General features: G+C 38.8%; 2 protein-coding genes across 5 annotated transcripts in view; one reads left to right on the forward strand and one right to left on the reverse strand.

Annotated features, from left to right (window-relative positions):
- PABIR3 (PABIR family member 3) overlaps positions 1-13,548 on the forward strand; it is a 77,603-nt gene extending 64,055 nt beyond the window's left edge. Inside the window, exon 11 of one of the 2 annotated variants that reach the window (XM_005614515.4) lies at positions 12,362-13,121. In XM_005614515.4, coding sequence (XP_005614572.1) covers positions 12,362-12,365 — 4 coding nt within the window. In that variant the 3' untranslated portion in view covers positions 12,366-13,121. Of the gene's footprint in view, positions 1-12,361 lie in introns of both variants that reach the window. The other variant, XM_070257189.1, reaches the window with a different exon arrangement.
- On the reverse strand, positions 974-22,807 carry MOSPD1 (motile sperm domain containing 1). 3 transcript variants are annotated; one of them, XM_070257200.1, is made up of 7 exons: positions 22,700-22,807; positions 21,657-21,774; positions 10,470-10,724; positions 10,270-10,345; positions 8,466-8,683; positions 3,739-3,900; positions 974-2,543 (listed from the first exon to the last, which is right to left on the reverse strand). In XM_070257200.1, exons 3-7 carry the CDS (start codon positions 10,621-10,623, stop codon positions 2,512-2,514), a joined length of 642 nt encoding a protein of 213 aa, XP_070113301.1. In that variant the 5' UTR covers positions 10,624-10,724; positions 21,657-21,774; positions 22,700-22,807; the 3' UTR covers positions 974-2,511. The 3 variants fall into 3 exon arrangements, with proteins under 3 accessions (XP_070113301.1, XP_001488147.1, XP_070113302.1); XM_001488097.5 differs by lacking the exon at positions 22,700-22,807 and having other exon boundaries at positions 21,657-22,031; XM_070257201.1 differs by lacking the exons at positions 21,657-21,774; positions 22,700-22,807 and adding an exon at positions 12,273-12,393.
- Positions 22,808-22,876: the final 69 nt, after the last annotated feature.

Genomic DNA, 22,876 nt, shown 5'->3' on the forward strand with positions numbered 1-22,876 from the left:
GTGTGTGTGTGTGTGTGTGTGTGTATGAGTATCTATGGTTTGTAAACTTGGAGTGGAATAGGGTTTTGTAGCTATGACTCAAAATCCAGATGCCATGAAAGATTCTAAATTCAACTACCCAAGAATAAATTTTGCATGGTAAAGACACCATAAGCCACAGTCAAAAGAAAAACGATAAACTGAAAGGAAATATTTGCAAGGCATATCACAAAGAGCTCCTGCAAGTCAGTAAGAAAAAAAAACCCACCCACCCACCAGAAAGTAGATGGTGGGAGACAAAGAATGTGAATAAATAGCTCTATGAAAAGATGCTCAACATCACTTATAAGTTAATAAAAATTAAAACTACACTGATACCATTCCTCATCTATCAGATTGGCATAACACATGGTTGATGAGACTGTGGAAGAACAGGGAGAACTGGCAGGAGGGAACTGACAAAATGAATTATGCTGTAAGCCATACAAGAAAATACTATGCAGCTGTAATAAAAGGAATGCGGATACTCCTTAATCACTGGTATAGAAAGTTCTCCTGGATATACTGTTGAGTGAAAAAAAGCTAGGTGCACTGTAGTATATAGAACATGTTACCACTTACACATAAAAGCATTAAAATAATATATATGTACTTGGATAAAGAAACAATGGAAGCATATTTAAACTAATAAAAGCAGTCACTTGTAAGGGGCTGAGTGGACAGGGACTGGGGTGGACAGGCTGGCAAGGAGTGATTTTTCACTGTATACCTTTTTATAGTTTTTCATTTTTGAAGCATGTGACTGTTACCTACTCAAAACTTCAAAAGAAAATTAACTCCTTTGGCAAATTAAGAAACTTAAGACATTTTAGCTCACGTATTTCACTTCTCATTTTCCTATTTAACTCACAGGAATTGGAGACAGCTTTAGGAAATGGGAGACTAAAACTTTGAGTTCCTTAGAGGTAGCCCAAATAAAATGTGTAAATCAATGTGAAATGCGGATCTCCATTTTCTTTTATTTTTTTAAAGTAATTTCTGTTCTTTACAATGTGTTGTCGCACACACATACATACACACACACACACACACACACACACACGAGTTGAGATGGACAGAGAAAGATAGCCTCCAAACATAAGTTTGTTTTTTTCTTTACAAAGTTCAAAATAGATTACATTTATGTGCTTTTCGGTCATTACACAATGTACAGACATGATCCATTTAATGATTTATGCTCCCCAAATGGTTAAACATTGAGGATTTTCTATGAAAGAGTATACGTAAAAGCTTTTACTTGAGAAGCAAAGTACTGTTTCCTGCAAAAACCAACCTCAGGCATACATTTTGTATTTACGTACATTTCTTGAGAATACTACAGTAGCAGTGCATAAATTCATTCTGTAAAAAGATCTGGAAGAGATTTTCAAGAGACTGTTAATGCATTGTGCTCTCAGATAAAAATCCTATGTCAAAAGATCAGTTGCTATGACAATTACAGTTAAAACTGCATATATATGTTAGAGACCAGAAGAGGCTATAAAGAAATGTAAATAGTTGTGCTTCAGGGATTCTTTTTGGTAAAGTTGTTTTAATAAATACAAACTTAAAACATGTCTCAGTGACTGATATAAAATAGACACAGATAACAAGGATTTTCTATACTTGGCTTCGAGTTTGAAGGTGAAAATTCATCTCCACATAATCTCCCCGGCATCCGGTAATCCCACTCCGGGCTAGTCACTTACAGTCAGGCAAAGGGCTGAGAAGAGATGAAGTGAGTTTTCCTCCTATTAACACAAAGCATCGTCCAGAGGTAAAGCCAGGGTAAACCAACGAAGCAGACGCCTGCCTCCCTTTAGACCGAAGAGAGAGGTCACCCTGCTTCTATTAGGTTTAAAAAAACAACCCCACATGCTTGGCGTCTGGACCACAACCTATTCTGTAGTCCGCCAGATGAATTAAACATGTCCTGTCTTCTGTGAGACCCTAGGATAAGCATGATCCCTCAGGACTTTATGCTTTTTTCTTTACCCTCCACACATTAACTGTAAAACTCTTATTTTAGAAACACCATGGCAACTGTTTATAATGACAGAGGACAAGGTATAATCTACATAGTAACGTTGATGTTCGTAGCTAGGAAATATATGTAATTTTACTTTTTGGCTCGTCTTTTAGGCCTTTAACTTTGAAGGACACATGACCTTAACGATCCAAGTGAATTAGAAAAAAGATGAGAAAATAACAAATGTTTTAATTAAAGTCTTTTGCACAATAGATTCAGATATAAAAAGAACTTCTTCAAATAATTTCCTAGGTGTCACTCAGAAGCATCCTTGCTGTCTGTAACATAATGTGGAGTCCTTTGAATAAAATTATAGAGTAATTTAAAATATATATTAATACATTTGCAATTACTGTAAATCATTCAATAGTTTGTAGCATGTTAATGGAGTGAAAGAGATAAAAGGCAGTCCGTATTCATATTTTCAAGATAAATTTACTTCAGAAGTCAACTGGATTCCTTGCTCATGTTCTAAGTATAGCCATTGTGATAAGACCTGAAAGAAAAAATTGGAGAACAGTTGAAGACATGCATTTTACAAAATTTTCCATTCGATAAGCATTTGTTTGAGACCTCAACGAGCAGATAAAATCCAGCACATCGGAAGGTACTCTACCAAGAACTCAAAGTCCGTTTGAATTTAGTTGGTATTACACAGAAGAAATCCAATTTACAGCAATGGCCAGTCACTGGACAGATTTAAGTCACTAACACCTGGCCATAGCTAATTTTTTAACCATCAAGTATACCTCCCACTTTCCCAGTCACATCAGCTATAATAATAGCAGACATGGCATTTTGAAGTGTCAGTAAAGCCAGCCAACTTCAACAAAAACGTGAGCCTATTTGCATCCCAGGGCCCTAGGGTCACAGAAAGACAGAGGCAGATTCCTGCTTGGCTTGTCTCTTTTGAAGAGACTTCATACATAAAACTATAAAAATTTAGTATTATAAGGATACGCTGAGCCCTAAACGAGGGGTAAAAAAAAAAAAAAAAAAAGTGAGAAAGTACCAAGAAGGAGAATAATTACGTAGGACTAGGGCAATCAGAAAAGATACCTCCAAAGGTAAAGCTGAAATAAGCCTAAGAGATGGACAGGAAACATACAGAACAATGAGATGGGCAGGCATTTCAGGTGAGGGAACGGCAAGAGTAACAACATGGAGGTAGGATCAGGGCTCCAGGTGAATAAATGTTTGTTCAGTTGAACTCATTAACTAAGATTTCAGGCCAGAATGACTGAAAGAATGACTTAGGAAACAAGGGAACTGGTTTAAAGAGAAAGGTTCACAATATTAAATAAGGCTGCATTGTTCATCTTTATCACTGTATGCACTTTGTCTAAGTGTTTCCCTAGGATCAATTCCTAGAAGTAGAATTGCTGTATCATGGAATATATGCATTCTACATTTTATACATGATTTTCACCATTGTAAGTTAGCAAAAGGAAAATAATTGAATAAGTACAGTATTATGTATTAGATAAATAAGCTGAAAAGAACTACATGTGAGCCAAAAATTAAATCTTAAAATGCACTTTACACCTCAACATGCTTTTGAAGCCATCTTTTATGTTTTTCTTAAAAAAAAAATCAAACCATCACCTCATACACACAAGACCACCACTACCACCTCCGAGCCATAAAAATTGCCTACACATATGCTCCAAATGCATCTTGAAAACACCTACCTAAGATATAAGCAGCCACTAATTTTTGATTCACACTTAAGTGGAGGTAGAGAGGCACCAACGATTCCACATCCCCCAGCGTAGGAAGCATCAGAGCTGCGATGCACACGACTCCCAGGAAGACAGTTAATAAGCTAGGTCCTGAGGAGACAGTTTTGTTTTCTGTAAAAAGACAAAAATCCCTGAGCTTGCTTCTAAAAACAACTTAAGACAAAAATTCGGTCACATATACTGTCTACTGCTCACCAGGAGTCTGGTTTTGTCTAACTTCTCTGACTCTTTCCCCATTGTTCCCATTCCATGGGGGCTTATCTGCTGGACTTATCTGGAAGCCCATACCTTCTCTGGGTCATTACAGGATGGAATGTTGAATGGTATTGTGAAGTGGTGAATTCTACTGAAAGGTCACCATTCTTCGCCCCCCCACCTCACCGTAATCGGTAGAAAGGGTCTGAGCATGCGTCATCTGTGTATGTTTATAAAATTATATGCATGAATACTGTACTATTATGCTTAATATGAAATACACAAAGAGAATTTAACTGAATGATTTGGGCTAAAAATAGGTAGAAATTCAAGTTCGGATATTTTCTTCCTGTACCCCAATGGATTGCTTGTGTGTACTCCAATTTGGAGCTCATCGCACTAGAGCCCCTCTACCTTCTGGAAGTATCTTAGGTAGGTCTCCAGACAGGTTTGGTCCTAATAACTAACCGCAGCGTCCTGCTACCATTTTTGAAAATGTTATGGTAGCAAAACGGCACTTCTTGAGTGTTTTAAAGTTGCCTATGAAAATTCTTTTCCTCTGCTCTATACCGTTTACAGCAAAGAAGAAAGCATGCAGCAGAAACAATATCTGGCAAATAGTATGCTAAATAAAATAAGCCAGTCACAGAAGGACAAATACTGCATGATTCTACTTATACAAGGAATCTAAAATAACCAGACTCGTAGAATCAGAGAGTAGAATAGTGGTTGCGTGGGGCTGGGGTGGGGTATGAAATGGGAGTTGCTGATCAAAGGGCATAAAGTCTCAATTACACGAGATGAATAAGTTCCGGAGATCGGCTGTACAACATTGTGCCTATAGTTAACAACGCTGTATTGTACACTTAAAACATTTGTGAAGAGGGTAGATGCCATGTTAAGTGTTCTTACCACAATAAAATAAAAATTTAAAAACATTTATTATTAGGTCTGCTAGTCTACAGTTCTGGCTAAATGTGTACAATATTCATACCTATATTTTTAAGAAACTCAATAACAGTATTTTCTGTCATACGGTTTTTCCCACTACCCTTCCTTTCATTAAAAGAAATAGCCAATAGCAGCACAATCTTTGTGTTTTATTGATGAAATAACACTGTTCATTTTATTATTAAATGCAGCTTTTCTAAATTATTAATACCTTAGCTGTTATGCGAAGTTTAATTGAGCCTCACCAAAGCCAGATAGATGAAAATAAATTCAAATTGTATAGCGATTATTGCTTGAGATGCAACAATAGCATAAAGACCTAAAAACAAGTCTTATTTTAGTTAACAAATGGAGGACCTTTATATTTTTATTTGTTGCTAAGATAAATTTTCAAGGAAAACATTTATTTACGACAACTATACTGCTCGCTGCAAACCCACAACAAAGACAATTTCAAGGAATTTTTAGTATTTAGAGAAATTCCAAAAATATTTGCATAAATTCTTGAAATTTTTCAAAATGGAAATAGTTTTTTCTCTGATACTACAGCATTGTTGTAGCAATTTCATAGAGATATAGAAAACATAAAAGTTCCTATGTAATCCCATCCTCCTAGAGAGAACACCGTTAACAGCTAGGTATAGATCCTTTCAGATTTTATAAATGCCCATATAAAGATGTAAAGTAATTTTTTTACATAAATGAGACCGTATTATACATACTATTCTATAACTTTTTTTTCTGTCATTTAGAAATATATTTGAACCTCTTTCTATGTCAATATATAACCATCTATCCTATCAGATCCTTGTAAATGCCTGCCTGGCATCTCATCTTATGAATATTCATAAATCAATCCTCAACTGATGGACCTGTAGGTCATTTCCAATCTTTTACTATTATAAACAATAATAAAGAGCATTATTTTCTTAAGCCAGAAGGCACTGATTCAAACATCGCATAGACATAGCAGTTTATTAGTAATGTAATTAAGACAAACCCACTAAGATTCAGCTGCATGTTTTTAAAATGTCTTTTTAATAACCTGGGCTTTGGTATTTGGTAAAAGCATGCTTTGTCGGTTTCCCTTAGTTAAATTTCTGTTAAATGAAAAAATATATATAAAATTGTATTTATGTGCATAGACAAGGTCTGGAAAGTAACAGGGAACACTTATATAAGCAGATTTGTTAAGTGTGTGGGATTATAGGTGCTATTTTCTTTTTTGAATTTGTTATAGCTATATGTCTTTTACACAATTTGAGAAGAAATTTCTCATTTTTATTGCCTTTCAATATATTTTAAAATCCAAATCTTTCATGATATTGCCTTCAACCATTTTCCAACTAGTTCACAGAGCCTCACAACATTGTTGGTCTTGTAATGAATCTAATAAACGTTTTCTCAGCTAAAGATGTGCAAAAATAATGACATTTAAATACCTACCCTAAAACATCTCAACGTTTCAGCATTTTAGTTCAGAGAAACTTAGGTGAAATACCTTAGAATTCTACATACTGGAAACCACACTTAATTTACTATTAATTTAATAAACAGAAGTTAAACATATCACTTTGTCAACACTGACTAAATCAGTCACCATTATACTCTATTAAAGAAGAAAACTTTACTCAATTTCCTGTCGTATTATTAGAAGCATTGGGGTGACTACCTGCAAACAGGCCATGTTGGCCAAGGCTGTGTTTGGGGCTCTACTGTGGTATCACCGTTGCTCTAAAGAGTAGCAGAAGCTGTGGAAACCGAAAGACAAAGAAAACCAAGCCAACAGACCATGCCAGGTGCAGCCCATGCACTCATTTCCTGAGTAACTACCCTGTGCCAGGCACTGTGCTGGGTGCCAAGGGCATAATGGTGAACAAGACAAATAAGGTGCCTGACTTCATTGAGTTTCCTGACATGGATGTCTTGGGGAGTTGTTTGCTTGTTTGTTTGTTTTAAAAACAGAGACCACCATGTGTTATGCCAATATCACTTATCCTCATTCATCGACCTACTCCAATTTGACAATTAGAAGAATTCTCTAATATACTTCAAATACCAAAGGTCCGTTATAAAAATAAAACTAATATACATTGTATTTATTTAGCTTTTTAGAATGATTTTTACCTGAATTCTAATAAATTTAAATATAAAAGGAAATATATATATATATATATAACTAAGCTTTTAACCCTTATTATTCTTTGCTATTAAACCAGTCTGTTAAATACAAAAATGAGCTCCAATGACTACTTTAAATTATGAATTTAACATAAAAAAACAAATATTCATTATATGGCCTTTCTTGTTCTAGAAGAGGCATTTTAAAAGGGGAATCTTGCATTTCATAAATATTTATAGGTCAACTTCACAATATTGATCTGAGATCAAAGTGGCATTTGACGAGTGGTTCTCCTTCCACTTCAAAAGATGAAAAGCTGGTCGTGTCGGTCAATAATAGTTTCTGAGAAGAAAAGAATCTACTAGCTACTACCTAGAACCTAGTCTTGGTGTCACCAGAAAATCTGGGCCCTCCCTACATGGACTGAGAAGACTCTTGGCTACAGTAAATCAAAGAGGCATTACTCCCTGTGTTATTGAAATAATTCTAAGATGAACAAACTGATAGGGATCTGTGAATTAATTTAATGACAAGTAGATTTGTTTTAACTCCTCATATATAATGTTGCAATTTCAAGGACAGCTGCTATCACGTTCATATATCACTATCAAAAAGTTTCCATGTTTTTCTATGGAAAATTTTATCTTTCTCCTCTTGTATTGGGTAGGAGGGAGATAATGAGAAGCTAAGAGGGAGGAGGAATGACGCCCAAGGAGTTGAATATGAGGATAGTGTCAATGTTGAAAGAATATATCATAACACTTCTGAATATCTAAACTGGAAGGAAATGAGGAATGGAGAGGGATTCAATTAATAGCCCACAGGGGATATTATAATCTACTTAGTTTAATTAACTTCAACTTTAATGAGATTTTTTTTTCACAATAATATGAACAGTGCACCAAGCTTGGCCTATTGCCAAACACAGTCTCTCTCCTTCGAACTAATTAAATGAGAAAGGATATAGGAAAGTCACAGAAACAAGAGTATACAATTGCCAAATTGTGCTAGCACTGTAGAGAACGGTGCCTGCATCCTCAGGTTTTATATATTTAAAAGGCTAGGGCAAAAAAAAAAAAACCCCACAACTAGAAGAACCCACAACGAAGAATATACAACTATGTACCGGGGGGCTTTGGGGAGAAAAAGGAAAAAATAAAATCTTAAAAAAAAAAAAGGCTAGGGCGACATTTGCCCCTCCTTACAGCCTCATCTAGTGAGACACATTGTCTCCTCTTAAAGTCCAGCTCCAGGCCTCTTTTTAGGTACCTGATCTCTAGGTTTAGTTTTGAAGTGGTTGATTAGGTTTAAAGTGGCAGATTATCTTTCTAGTAATTATTCTTGGCTCGCTGATTATTTTAAAGTTAGAAATGTATACGCAAAGGCTTTAAAAACAACCCCAAACTACCTGGTTGAAACGACTGTTCAAAAAATAAACTTTCAGTTAAATGTTCCTTTATTCTTTTTTCTTCTTCTTCCTTTTGTTGTTCTTTTGCAGACGGAAGAAGTGTAGCCACCACCTCTTTCCTTCCTAAAGCCTTCCTCTGGCTTTGCTCGCAAACTTGGAGACGGAATTTGTCTATTACACCATAGTGACAGGATCGAACGTCTCTATGACGAATCACACTGAAAACATTAAAAAAGAAATGCTGTTTAGATTTCTGGGGGCCTGTCAAACAGAATTCAGCAAGGGACTGCATACAGTAAAACAATATTAACTGGCTATAACCAAATACTCAAATACAGAAATTTGCTAATGATGCTTAAAAAAAAATAATAGTATAATTCCTAAAGAATTGGGTCATTTTGAAATAGTTGACAAAAATACATTCTCTAAAACACAGATCAGATGGAAACTAGACTTTTGGTGGTGAACACAATGCAGTCTACATAGAAGCCAAAATATAATGATATATCCCTGAAATTTATATAATGTTATAAACCCAGGTGACCCCAATAAAATAACTTAAAAATAGAATAAAAGTCTTAAGTAAAACAATGCTAAGTAGAGAAAATTCCTTTTAGTAATGTTATTTTTTCCCTGGATATCTGTGTGCAGCAATATTTACTAAATAGGATATATAAAATTGTTTCTTTCCTACAAAAGACTCATAAATTTCTATTGCCACTTATTTATTGTTCAAGTAACAAACCTCACCCTAGATTTAAAACTGAAGTCCATGCATGAGGTAAAAACAAGCAATTGAATCTGAAGTAAGTAATCCAGTGTGACCAATGCAACAGGAGGCTAACAATACACTTCCGTATTTCTCAGAAGTATAAAACAGTTTAATTTTTATGAGCGTTATCTGCAATTCCATTTATTTTACTTCATTCTTATTAGAGAACACAAAACAACTAGGTCAAAGGTAACACATTTATTTGGCAAGACACTACATTTCTTTGGAATAGTCCTTGCTTATTGTGTACCGAATGAAAACCAAAAGAAGTATGCAAAAACACATCCTCAAAGATACATCACTTTACGGCTTTGAGATGATGAAAATGTCTTCAAAGGAAAAGACTTCCGCTTCTCATTCTCACGGAAGACTTAAATACATTTTACTTGGTAGTTTAAATTAAGGGCTGGTCAATGGACCCATCTGGTCACCCCGAGTTCTAAAGTGAAAATTAAATATGAACAGCTTGAACAAACAATCATTTATCTGACACTCTAAAACGAAATTATCTGGAAGAGCTCAGATAACCTTTTACAGATGAGTAGTTACCTACTTGTTTCCTGTTTATATAGAGTAACTTCCAGGCTTATTAGGTGAATCATCTCAGATGAACTTATATTACCATTGTTCTAAGAGTGTAGTATTATTAGTTTCCCAAATATCACTATAATAGCAGGATGTTCCAAAGAAAGCTGAATTCCCTATTATAGCTAGAGAAATTTAAAGGGATAAGTTAAAACTTTACCTTCATAAATGTCCCTGCAATGACTAAAAGCACAACAATGAGGAAACATTCATGGATATTAACACACACATCAGCTCCAACCTAATGAAATATAAGTATTTGGTCGACCTGTTTAGAATCTCTTAGAAACGTCTTTAAAAGAATTTTGATAGACTAAAACTTTCAGTAAAAACTCAAAATATAATAAATCCCTATGTGGGAACAGCTTTGAGACTTTTCTTTTTCAAGTTAAACACAGAAATATTAACACACTTAAAACATGTTACCAGGAAGTGATTTTGACTTACATATCCACACAACACTGAGGCTTTACTGCACCTGCAGCGTCAACGACAACATACTTATTTGGAGTAGTACACAAAACTGAAAGAAAAAGTCACAATGGCCATTAGTGGTTTTTAAAAAATTAGTTTGTACAAGTAAAAAATTAGTAGGGACTAGTTAAAATCCATAAAATTGACCGAGGAGACTCACCGAGGAGACTCACCTTTGAACTTTAAGGCAAACTCATAGGGGTTATACAGAGTCAACACTTGCTTATGCGTTGACTGGTCATCCGCATAAAATATTAGCTCCGTGGGAAACACAAAAACAGGAAGATTTCCTTCCACTAACTCTGGCTGTCTTTTTTGTTGATGCATTGGCACTGAATCCCCCTTGCTGCAGCTTCTGTTTTTACAGTCTCAAGTCTATTTTGGACTTTTCTTAAAGTCAGTTAAAAACTCCAAAGCATTTTGGCAATCTAGAAAGAGGAGAAAGAAAACTGAATGAGACCTGTTGTCATTTGCTGTCCCTCCACAAAAAGCATGTTCAGTATACATTAAAATAGGTCCCCAAATCATTTAAACATGCCTTTTGACTTTTCTTCTTGGCTTGTTTATATAGCTTCTACCAAGCTATGCAAAGAAATTTACACATGCTCTTTTCACATTTAAGATTTCAACCTATGGGGGCCAGCCCAGTGGTGCCGCGGTTGGGTTGGTGCATGGGGTTCGCCGGTTCGGATCCCGAGTATAGACATGGCACCGCTTGTCAAGCCATCCTGTGGCAGGCGTCCCACATATAAAGTAGAGGAAGATGGGCACAGATGTTAGATCAGGGCCAGGCTTCCTCAGCAAAAAGAGGAGGATTGACAGTAGTTAGCTCAGGGCTAATCTTCCTCAAAAAAAAAAAAAAAGATTTCAACCTATGATAAATTACATAAATACCTGAATAAAGGAGTAAAGAAGGCTTTCTACCTCAAATTAGTCAGCCCCTTTCAAAAAGGTGAGATCAAAGGGACATTACTCTTTTTAAAACACATTTTTTAAATAGTAGAATAAATTAAATATTGTCACAACACATTTTATTTGAGCCAATCAGAATTCTTAAAGACTAAACAATATATGGGGCCAGCCCCGTGGCTTAGTGGTTAAGTTCAGCACGCTCTGCTTCAGTGGCCGGGGGTCCTCAGGCTCGGATCCCAGGTGCAGACCTATACCACTCAAGATGCCATGCTGTGGCAGTGATGACCCACCATATAAAGTGGAGGAAGACTGGCATGGATGTTAGCTCAGGGCTAATCTTCCTCAAGCAAAAAAAGAGGAGGATTGGCAAAAGATGTTAGCTCAGGGCTAATCTTCCTCAGCAAAAAAATAAATAAATAAAATAAAACAAAGTAAGTTACCACAATTTATGGGAGAAAAACATGAGAATCACTTTTACACTCATTTCAACAATGCTTTAGTTAGTGCCTTTTGTCAGCACGGGTGGGAGAATTCTTTTAACCTTTTTTCTACCGAAACCCAAGACAAGCAAAAACGTCTTGAAAGGAAGCCGAATATCTACACTTGCTAAGCAGTCCTTGGAATTTTCTATGAGAATTCAGTCAGTAAGTCGGCTCTGGCATGCGAGTGGCGCTGTGCCTCCCTTCCTACGTCATCTGCACAGGCTTTATGAGAGCTATTTTCTTCCAACTTCGGAGACCTTTCTGGATTCGTTCTGGGGCTTTTGAATATGTTCCAGATAGTTGTAGCTGGCAGAAGTCTGACTGGTAAGTGCAATGTTTCTGTATTTCCTAATCTAATTTTAATCAACAACACTCATTTAGCTAGAACCCTAAGTGTGGCTTTTTAAAATAAAATGCAAATGCTAAAATATACAATCACAGAAAATGTCTGATTTTCACCCTGTAGATCACACCTTTTAAAAGAGGCCATAAACCATTTAATACTCGGCGTTCAGGTTCTCATACAAAGAGAAACATAACAAATGATTCAATTGTTTGGTTTTGCCAGCTATCAGGACTCACACGCGCTCATTCTGATTGAGGCCTTTCCAGCTTTTATCAAATAGGCTACTGTATAATCGTGCATGCAAATTTTTATTCTTTTCTTCCAGCTGAACATCTATTACAGGCCAGGAACTACGTCAGGAGCTGCGCAGAGATACCAAGATGAATAACGTGCAGGCCCCGCCTTCAAGAAACTCAACTGACCAACTGATGAAACAAAATAAATATTTAAGCTCCCTCTATGGTAATGTATATAAAGTGCCAGGGAATTAGAAGACCACATGAATAATTCTCCCTGGAAGAGAGGCCAGGAGATGACATTGGAGGTAGTCCTTAAAGGAAAAAAGGGTACACACTTCTGTGTTGGGGGGGTGTAGGGAGGGAGGACATTCAGACTTAGGGAACAGCATAAGCAAAGGCACAAAAATGTGAAGGTAAGGGGGAACGCTGGGAAGGCTGTGGCCCACAGGCTGTCCTAGGATCATCACTCTACTTTACAGCCATATACTTTATAGCATGCCTGTAGCTCATAATAGTGTCAGTGGGTTTTTTTTCCCTGAACTGAAAAGGCCTATCTGCATTTCTAGAAGTAATAATATTTAACATTTGTATAATTCATAAGATTACAAACTTTTTATTAATTACATATACTGAATGAATTAATATATGTAAACTTTTAGCACTTACCGTAGGCCAGGCAATGTTCTAAGTGTTTGTTGTTATTGTTAAATGAGGAAGAGACTAGACTGAGACAAAACACATCCGCAGGTCTCTTGCCTCCCAGTCCTGTGTTTTTCCACTATACCAAACTAACTGTCCACTTCAATAAAGCAAAACAAAGATTATTCTGAAAAGCATCTGATTAAATAATTCTCAGTTTTTATTTGCCATGAATTTCTTTTGCCGAGAGCCATACATATTTCTATTTGGATAATGTGCTCTCAGAAGTTTGGTATGTTATTGTTTTCAACAGGAAATAATAAGCTCCATAATTACTTTCTTGGTAAGCTTGACTATGAGGACTAGAACATCCAAACTTAGCATCACTACATAATCTTCAACATCTCATTCTAAAACTCTGTTAGGACGAGAATTTAGCTTATGATAAGAGGCAACATCTCTGATTTGTAGAAGATAGTTTAGTCAATAAATGTTGGTAAAACCAGGTATCTATCTAGGGAAAAAAAGTTGAATTTATCCCTCGCTCCTTATAAAATCCTCAAATTTTATTAGGGTAAACTTCGAAGGATCAAAGCTTTAAATGTAAAAAAATAAAACCACAAAACACTAAAAACCATGGGAAATCTTTTTTTTATAATCTTAGGCTTTCTAACAACCAGAAACCAAAAAATATTGATAATATCAATTATATAAAAACTTCTAAAATTCTTCATGGCAAAAAACTTTTTAATCAAAGCCAAGAGAACATTTTTAATTCATATCATAGGCAATGTCTAACTTCCCTACTATATGGAGAGGACCTACAAATCATCATGAAAAAGACAACTCAATCTAAAAATGAGCAGATGCTACAATATTTTATAGAAAAGGACATATAAGTGGTTCTTAAACTTACAAAAGGATGTGTAATCTCACTCACAAGAGAAATACAAACTAAAGCTATACTGAAATACACGTTTTTACCTGTCGGATGAGCAAAAATCAAAAAGTTCGATAGCACACGGTGTGAGCAATCAGGCATGTTCTCAGTGCTGCTGGCGGGGATATAAATTGGCACATCCACTATATCTGCCAAAATTAAATGCACACACCTTTGATCTAGAGATCTACTTCTAGGAATTTGTCCAGCATAAATATTCCCCTTGTGTGAAATCATGTATGTGAAAGGATTTTTTGGCAGCACTAAGGATTACATAAAATAATTTATGTGAAGCAACTAGAACGAAGCTTCGCACTCACTAAGAGCTAGTTGTCAATAGCAAAAGGTTGGAAACAACCCAACTGTCCATTAATAGGGGATTCATTAAATAAAGTATGATATAGCCATTCGTTGGGAGACCAGATATCCATCAAGAAGAAAGAGGAAGGGGCCGGCCCCGTGGCCGAGTGGTTAAGTTCGAGCGCTCCACTTTGGCGGCCCAGGGTTTCACTGGTTCGAATCCTGGGTGTGGACATGTTACCGCTCGTCAGGCCATGCTGAGGCAGCATCCCACATGCCACAACTAGAAGGACCCACAACTAAAAATACATAACTATGTACTGGGGGGCTTTGGGGAGAAAAAGAAAAAAATAAAATCTTAAAAAAAAAAAGAAGAAAGAGGAAGCTCTTTGTGTAGTGTGCGTAAGGACTGATCCTCAAGTGTAAAGTGAGAAACACAAGGTGCAATGCAGAATGTAGAGTATGCTACCATGTATGTGGAAAAGGGAGAGAAAAGAATATGTAAACCTATTTTCTGGGATATGGGTAAAATATCTTTGGAAGGATAGCCAGGGCTGCCCTGCAGAGACAAACTGAGTGACCGGGGACAGGGGTGGAAGGGAAGTTTGCTCTACATACCTTTGTGTATCTTTTGATTTCTGAACCCAATGAATGCCTTTTCAAAAGTAAAAAAACAACAACAAAGGGCCAAATTAAACAACTCTACTAGGGCCTAATTTGAAAAGGGTGTCAGTTCTGAAACACAAGATGGAATTTAGAAACAATTTGTGAAAAATCTCTGTTAACTGCATTTTCCGATTTATGATCCTTTAGTAACATTGAAAACCTTAAACTATGTGTTAAATAGAATGATTTCAATTATTTAAAATAATTTTACATGCAACAGAAACTCATTACAATGAGAAAATCAAAGGTTTATTTAAGATCACTTGCAAACTTAGGAAATGTAAAACTCTTTGTTATAAAGGAGTATGAGATGGTTTATGAATCTCACTGAGAAGTCAAAATTAACCACATGGAACAAGTGCTAAACTCTTGGTTCTAACCTTAAGGAGAAGTTAGTCGGCACGGAATAGAAATTTTACTAGCTTTAAATATTGGCTTAGTACAAATTCTTATTCTTTTAATTTTGAAGCCTTCTCTTTACAAGTTGACTGTATACACATTTTCCCATGAATCATGAATAGGCTGTTTATCCCCTGGTCACCATTAAAGATGTATTTAATCATTTTTGAGCATTTTATTATTTCTTTTCATATCCCTGTGCCCATTTCTCACTTATCTTGGCTAAAATATAAGTTGCCTCTTAAACTCCAAACAGTGGAAATTAGGGAGGAATTAGCAACAGGAGGAATTATCACCAGAGCGATATTAGAGACTCTGATAACAAAGATAATGAAGCGTAATACCTGCCTTTAATGGATGGTTTTCCGGAGACTAACACTTCTTTCTCTTTGCTCCAATCCATACCGCAAAATGATAAAGTGCAAAAATTGGGGGGACAGTTTATATACTAAGCCGGTAAAACCTTACTGAAGATCAGTTTATAAGGTTGCTTTCCAAAAGGCAAGCACACACAAAGTCAAACAATGTTAGCTCCCAACCCTTCTCATTTTACCGATGAGGAAAGCAGGCCCAGTATGGTTAAGGGACTTACTCAAGGTTGCACAGGGTACTGGTGGCAGAACTCTGGTCTCCAGACTCCCATTTCCCTATACTGTAATCATCTCCTCTGTGTCTCAGTTCAAAAGTCCCGCCTCCCTGACACTGACTGCCATGCATGTCCTCATCTCTAGAAAGTCTCCCTGCTTTTCCAGAAGAGATGAGTTCTCCAAGGATGATCCAAAATTCAGGTTTTGATGCATGTTTTTCCTTTTCAGTTTTATAAAGAAAAAATCGAGAGACAATTTCACTTACTAAGTTGCACACATTTCCTTCTCCAGATTATGAAAGAATAGCTATGCCTGTCAGTAGCTATTCATTAGGGCATTAATAGCCAAAGTTTATTTTATTCTTCCTCTCTGGACACCAAACTTTGACTCATTCTTCAAAGCCTAGTTCAAATTCCCCCTCTTTGTAGCCTTGCTCTGCCACTCTGATCTACATGGATCTTACTAGTTCTAGGACATTATTTCTTAAAATACTTACTGCATGGACAATATTTTGACACTTGTGTGATGCGATTAATTTTGACTCTCCAGATTTCAGGCATAATGCCATATTGTTTTTCTGTGGGGTTTTTGCTTTTAGCGTCCCGCATAGACCCAAGCTCAGTGTTAGGCACTTAGCAGAAGACAGTGAACGTGTCAGTCAACCTGCAGGTGTCTACTAACAACTGTCTCCTCTATCGCGGTACATTCCCCTTCCCCATAGCTGAACATGCTTTGTTCATAAAATACAGGCAAAGGCTCTCAATTAGAGGAACAGTAAATCTCTGCTGGCCGCTTGCCGTGGGCTGGGGTAGAAAGAGACCAGAGAGGATCAGCACTCCCAGCTGCCTGTCCCCACTCTCCCTCTCATCATCTCACTGGGCTCCACAGTGCCCAACGGGGCCAGCCGCATCTAAAAATCCGAGGCTCCAACATATCTTGACCTCATGGGGAGATAGTGCAGCTGGGAGCTGGTGGTCCAGGAAACTGCCCTGTCCTTTTCCTCCATACCAAAGGCACGGAGATGCAATCATGAAGGAAATTTGAAGGAAAACCTTATGTGTGTACACCACCTTGTGACCAGTTTGCAAATTTACTTTCTTGCTCTCTCTCTCTCTCACACACACACAAAGTCTAAACACACTGAAATCCTCACACACACTTTCCACCATCAGTCCAGGAGACCAGTGTGATTATTTTGTCTCTTTGGATTGAGCAGAGGAAGGAAGAGACTCGACTCTAAGATAAAGAGGGGAGTTTCACTATCTTTTACCACTATCGATTCAAAACGTGGAGACTGTTAAAGAACACAGAAACCACTTTAAAAGCATATTGTCATTTGCTCTCTGCCCCCTTTTGGGGGCAAGGGAGGCAGCAAGAAAAATCAAATGAAATTAGTGGTCCTTAGGGATTCTTGTACTGAAGTGGTTCAAAGTTTGGAAATGGTTAAGGATGATTCAAAGTACAGATTTCCCCAGAAAGGTGACCCACCTTCTTGGCTACAGTACACCAGCTACTTACTACCTGTCCCTGGCTCTTGTGCTTATTCTGATTGGGGTTCCCAGTTCCACCCCCAGGCCAGTTCCCTTTTATCTGGGCTCAGGCGCTATCTCCTTCCTCCATACTTGGTGCAGTCCTTGCCCATGGCCAACGAAATACTAAACAGTTAAGAGCAATAAGTTCTTTTGCTTTAGGCTCAGTAGTATTAAAACCTCCTTCCTTACCATTTCATCAGCTGAGCCCTCTCCCTCATTGAATTTCCAGTATTGTCCACTAGGACTTTTGATGGCATGTTCCTTAAGTCAACTCTTTCACAAGCGATGTCATAATGTTCACCTTATATTCTAAATAGTTGATTGCTCAATATTAGGCAATTTTGTCTTTATACATTTTCTAGATTTTTTGTATAATTTGATATCTTACTAATGGGATTGACTGCTATAAATGATAGGTAGTGATAGGCTACTACATATCAAGATGTAAAAGCTGAGTAGTGTATGTTCTAAGATTTAAAAACATAAGGATGCCCTTCAGTAATGTTTCTAAAACATTTTTTTTTAATGAGTTCTTTCCAACCCTTGTTTTATAATATCCCGATATGTCTTCAGTTACTTCAAGATGTATGTACCATTCTCAAAGCAAAATTCATATCACTTTATTATATGAAATATATATGTTGCTACAAGTAGCACTCTTGGAAGTTCTAGAATCACAAATTCATTCAACAAACATTTACTGAGCACTTATTATTATCTACCAGGCTCTGCGCTAAGGAACATGGAGAAAAGATGAAAACATTGTCACAGCCCTCCAAAAACTCAGTCTAGCAGGAAAAACAGATATACATAGTAATTAGGATATGATGTGACAAGTGTTAAAATGCCGGTAGATACAAAATACTCTGGGAGCATAAAGAAAGTGACGGTCTCCCTTAAATAAGAGTTCACGGTCTGCCTTGAATAAGGAGTGGAGAGGGGGTGAATTCCAGGAAGAACATGTGTAGAGGCATGAAAGGGATTCTTAAAATGAGGTTTGGTATTGCATATGTTAAAGAAATAGCACGTATGGGGGAGTGGCGAGAGATAAGGCTGGAAAGGTAAGCTGGGGGCAAATGGTAAAAGATCTTATAAGCCAAGTTTAGGGGTTTAGACTTGACTCTGGACGCCAGTGTTTCTCAAAATGTGGTGCTGGACCAGCAACAGCAACTTTACCTGGGAACTTGTTAAAAACATGAATTCTTGGGTCCCACCTAGACCTTCCGAATCAGAAATATTGGGGTTGGGGCCCAGCCATGTATTTTAAAGAAACCCTCCAGATGATTCAGATGCACTCCGCACTTTGAGAACCACTGCTGCAGGCAATGGGAAACCTTTAAGCAGAGAACTGACTGGATAAGGTCTGAAATAGGAAACAGGTTGCCATTGACCAGTCAAGCACAGCGCCTGACTCCAGTGTAGTTATAGTAAAAAATAACTGTTGAATGAATGTGGCATGGAGAGATGAGGACCTAGACAAAGGCAGTAAGAATGGAGAGGAAACAGATTTTAGAGATGTTGTACAGGTGGCCCACGTTCCATCAGGTGACTAGAATATATCTATACAAAGGTGTGACTGAAATGGTCTTTATATAAAAGAAAGCTGTAATTTTGTTGAGTGTATCCACCACTAGGTGTTTTAAGAAAGATGCAGTCCACATAGACCCTAGAAAAACGGGAGGTTGAGAGCAGTTTGGTGCCCTGGCTTGTACATGAGTCTTATGGCTTGCCTGGCAGTTCTACTTGTTACTGGAAGTTAGTAAACTGGCTTCCTATTAACACAGAAATCTTTTGTGAGTTTGGTTAGTGTGACTCAATCTCTGAGACCGACTGATCATTTCTAGATGTGCCGGCCAAATTAAATTTCAAACCCTGAAAAGCTGGGGGAAAAAAGACATTCGTTCTGGTGGCCTAACCAAGGTACTGCCAAAGGGAGACCTCGCTAGAGCCTTTTTCTATTTTAACTTCATCACGGATCACATAGCCCACTCAATTCAGGAAGAAGCTGGAATGAGTGAAAGAATCACTTTGTACTGTGCCCTGAAGGTCAAGAAAGTCAGGTGGAACTGTTATTTCTAATTTTGGAGGCAGGAGTTAGCTGAGGCAATCTTCAATTTCCTGATGGCGAAGACACAAAGGAGGAGAGGTACAGGTCAACCTACATGACTAATTTACCTAATGAGAATTTCGCAGAGTGCAATTCCTATTCCTGGTAGGACTCTGGATACCTCTTGTTACTTACTGCACGTTCTTTTAGTGGATACTAGCATCTTGGCTTATTTGACCAGCTTATTTTGTCCAAGGATAGTTCCTAATAAAACACTGCACTCTTTTATAGTATTTGAGAGCTATAAGGGACCCTGGAAATTAAAACAAAACTTTCATATTACAGATGAGGAAATGGAGGGCCTCAAAGAGTAAATCACTTAATATATTTTACGTAGGGCAAGATTCTTCAGAATGCTATAAGGTGGCAAAACAAGATTCAGAGCAACACTGATCATCCGCTAAGTTAAACAAGATTTAAAATTCCTCTATTTCTCATCTTAAACTGTTTGAAAAACAGAAAGAGAAGAATAGCAAATCACTTTATTGGGCTAGTATAGGATGGGGAAACTTTTCCTGTAGTTTCTTGTTTGATGTTTCAGAAATGAGAGTTAAATGTAAAAGCTCCATGAGGAAAAAAATTTAAAAATAAAATATTTGGGAAGAAAATGTGCATGAACAATTTCAGGGGAGAAACAAGCATTACTTTATAAGCTATTTGTTCTATTTTCTATCTTTACCTATAAAGGGGTGACTTTATACTGAATATTGTCCATTACATTTAATTATGTATTACACATAAAGGGAATCCATCACAACTACCCCTCATAATTTTGTGAATTTTTCAAATTCCAAATTCTCAAATATCCTGGTATTTGAGTAAACTTCTTATTTTGAGAATTCGAGAAATGTTTCAGAACGTAGTTTAATCTTGCATCCTGTTTGGACATGTAGACCTGGACAACGTGAAAGGCACACTTGGTCCCATTTCCTGTTTTCCAAACTTCCCACTGCTTTATACCAAATATATGTGTGATCTAAAAGTTGGTGTCCACTCCCTATTCAATATCCTGTATAGAGTATTTTATAGGCAGAGAGATTTCCCAGCTCTTAGAGGAAATGTGGACTCGATTTTCATCATCAAGAATATATTAAATCCCATGTGTGCCCTGCCTGAAAAAGTAGACTTTTCCTTTTCTGTCTGGAATTCTTTCGAATGCATTTCGAAATAATGGGACCGCTTCTTAGGCAAGATCCTAAAAGACCCAATTTTTCAGGTTTGTGTCCATCTCTTATTTCCCTCAAAGGTCAAAAATGTGGGACCGTTTTCATTTAATATTTGCCCTCTCGCTCCCCCATGTGAGGTCTCTTCGATTCTACTGGGGTAGAAATGCTACTTCACCCCGGAGACGACAGATGTCAGTTACTTTCCCCAGAGTGGAAACCGCATAACATTGATTAAGGGCTGGAGGGCTGGGGAGGGAGTATCAAACGGTCCGTCCTAGGACTTCAGCTCCACCTGATGGGGCCCAGCCTTTCCAGCCCGCGTCCCCACACCGGCGGCTCCATGTGAAACCGGTCATGTGAGCCTGTTTACAGCCGAGCAGCTGGTGCAACCATCAGGATCCGTGCGGAGGTCCAGGAAGGGGGAAGGATACAGGCCACGTACCCCCAATCCCCCACCCCCATTATTCCAAGAAGGCGTTCGCTCTCCCTCCCTGCCTCTCCACCCCACTTTCACCTCCCTCCAGCCATCCCGGGACACCTCGCTCCAGCCCCGCCGATTTCCTTCCAGTTGCTCGCTGGGGGGACCAGTTGAACAGGAGGAAGGAGGAGGAAGGGCGAGGACGGTGTCACCCCCACCAGGGAGTCAATCTCCCTTCCCAAGCCCTCCTCACAACATCCGCCGAAGAGTTGTCCCTGGAGTCGCATCCCCGGGGCAACCGAACTCTGCCGGGCAGGCACCGGGAGGATCCCGAGCCTGCTGCCTCCGCCGGGGCACGAGAGAGACACACGGGCCAGCCAGACCCTGGGGCCAGGATCCCCGGGCTGTGGGGCAACTGACAGTCAGAGATGGGGCAGAAAGGATTCCATCTGCCTCCTCCCCACCTCCCACTCGCATCCCGGCGCCGCGGAGCCCTGCTGTCAGTCACAGAGCCAAGCTCTGGGTTTGAGTATGGCTCATTCTTTCCGCGGGGTCTCCCGGCAACGTAACTTCCACGTTTTCCCGAAGTCGGAGGAAGTGGGTGACCGGGCGGTGGGGGACTCTCACCTCGCAACACCGGCTCCTCGGAAAGCAGCTGCGACTGCTCCTCCGGTCCTTTGTCAGCGTCTCTAGACTGCACTGCCTGCTGGGATACCGGAGGACTCAAATGCCACCTCTCTCCGCCCTCGAGGATGAGCCGCGGTTGGGGGGGGTGGGAAGAGAGAGAAGAGGTGGAGTCGGGGGCGGGTCCGGAGCCGGGGGGCGGGGCTTCCTTATGCCACCTGGCCTCTCGGGTTTCTCACTTCTCCGTGCTCCAAACTTCTTCCTTCTCGGTCTCTAGCCTGCCCCCTCCCCTTCCCTCCTGCGACCCGTTGAGGAGACTGGAGACTCTTACTGAGGGTCATCTCTCTTTGCACTTGTTAGGCAGTCACCCTTGACTCCTCCCCCGTCTTACTCTCCTACACACACACACACACACACACACACACACACACATCCAGTGAGTACCTAAGGCTAGTTGATTCTACCTCTAAGACAGGTCTTGACCTCCTGTCTCTGCTCTATCCTTAGCGCTACAGACTCTTTTTAGGCCCCTGACTTTTTGCTTGGATGCCTACAGTAGCCTCCTGGTTGAACTCTCTCCTTCCACTCTTGCCTTTATCTACACCGTCTCCCAGACAGAACCAGAGGGATTTCTCTAAGATGTACAGGTGACTGTATGCTCTTCTGCTTAAAACCTTTCAGTGTCTCAGCAGTACCTACAACTCCTTAGCATGGTATATAGGGTCCTCTGTAATCCTTTTCTGATGCACCCAATACTCTAACCCAATAAACTGCTGGAGACTGTGCTGTCACTAACGTTCATAGGCCACTTGGAGTATCATTAAAGATAGAATTTTCAAAATTAAATTTTAATGATGTTCAGAAAGGAAGAGTAAGGTGCAGCTACCACACGTCCCCTCCCCCCAAGTATAAGGCCCAAAGAATTCTCAGTTTCCCCACCAGAGCAATGGGATGACAGTAGATCTCCCTTGGGCTCAGGATTCTGATGCCTTTGTTCACCGATGCCCTCAGTTTATAATGCCCTTCTCTGTCTTTGGAAGACCTACCTATCTTTCAAGGCCCAGTGGAAATGCCACTTCCTCCAATGAACCTTCTAGGATCTTCCATGAGAACTATTAACTCCTGCTTCATCACCACAGAACGTTGCTTATTCTGCTTTGCAATTCTTCCTGACTTAGGTAATCACCAGGCATGTATGTATATGTCTTCCTTTCTCTCCTACC

This window comes from Equus caballus, chromosome X (genome assembly GCF_041296265.1).
Source record: "Equus caballus isolate H_3958 breed thoroughbred chromosome X, TB-T2T, whole genome shotgun sequence".
Classification (NCBI taxonomy): domain Eukaryota; kingdom Metazoa; phylum Chordata; class Mammalia; order Perissodactyla; family Equidae; genus Equus; species Equus caballus.

Bases quoted from the DNA above. Each gene is read 5' to 3' on its own strand.
- MOSPD1 (XM_070257200.1), bottom strand. From the start codon at position 10,623: ATGCATCAACAAAAAAGACAGCCAGAGTTAGTGGAAGGAAATCTTCCT. The intron at 10,346-10,469 runs GTGAGTCTCCTC...TTTTTCTTTCAG, and splicing joins GTTTGCCTTAAAGTTCAAAG to TTTTGTGTACTACTCCAAAT. The intron at 2,544-3,738 runs GTAGGTGTTTTC...TTTTTCTTTCAG, and splicing joins AGTGGCTGCTTATATCTTAG to GTCTTATCACAATGGCTATA.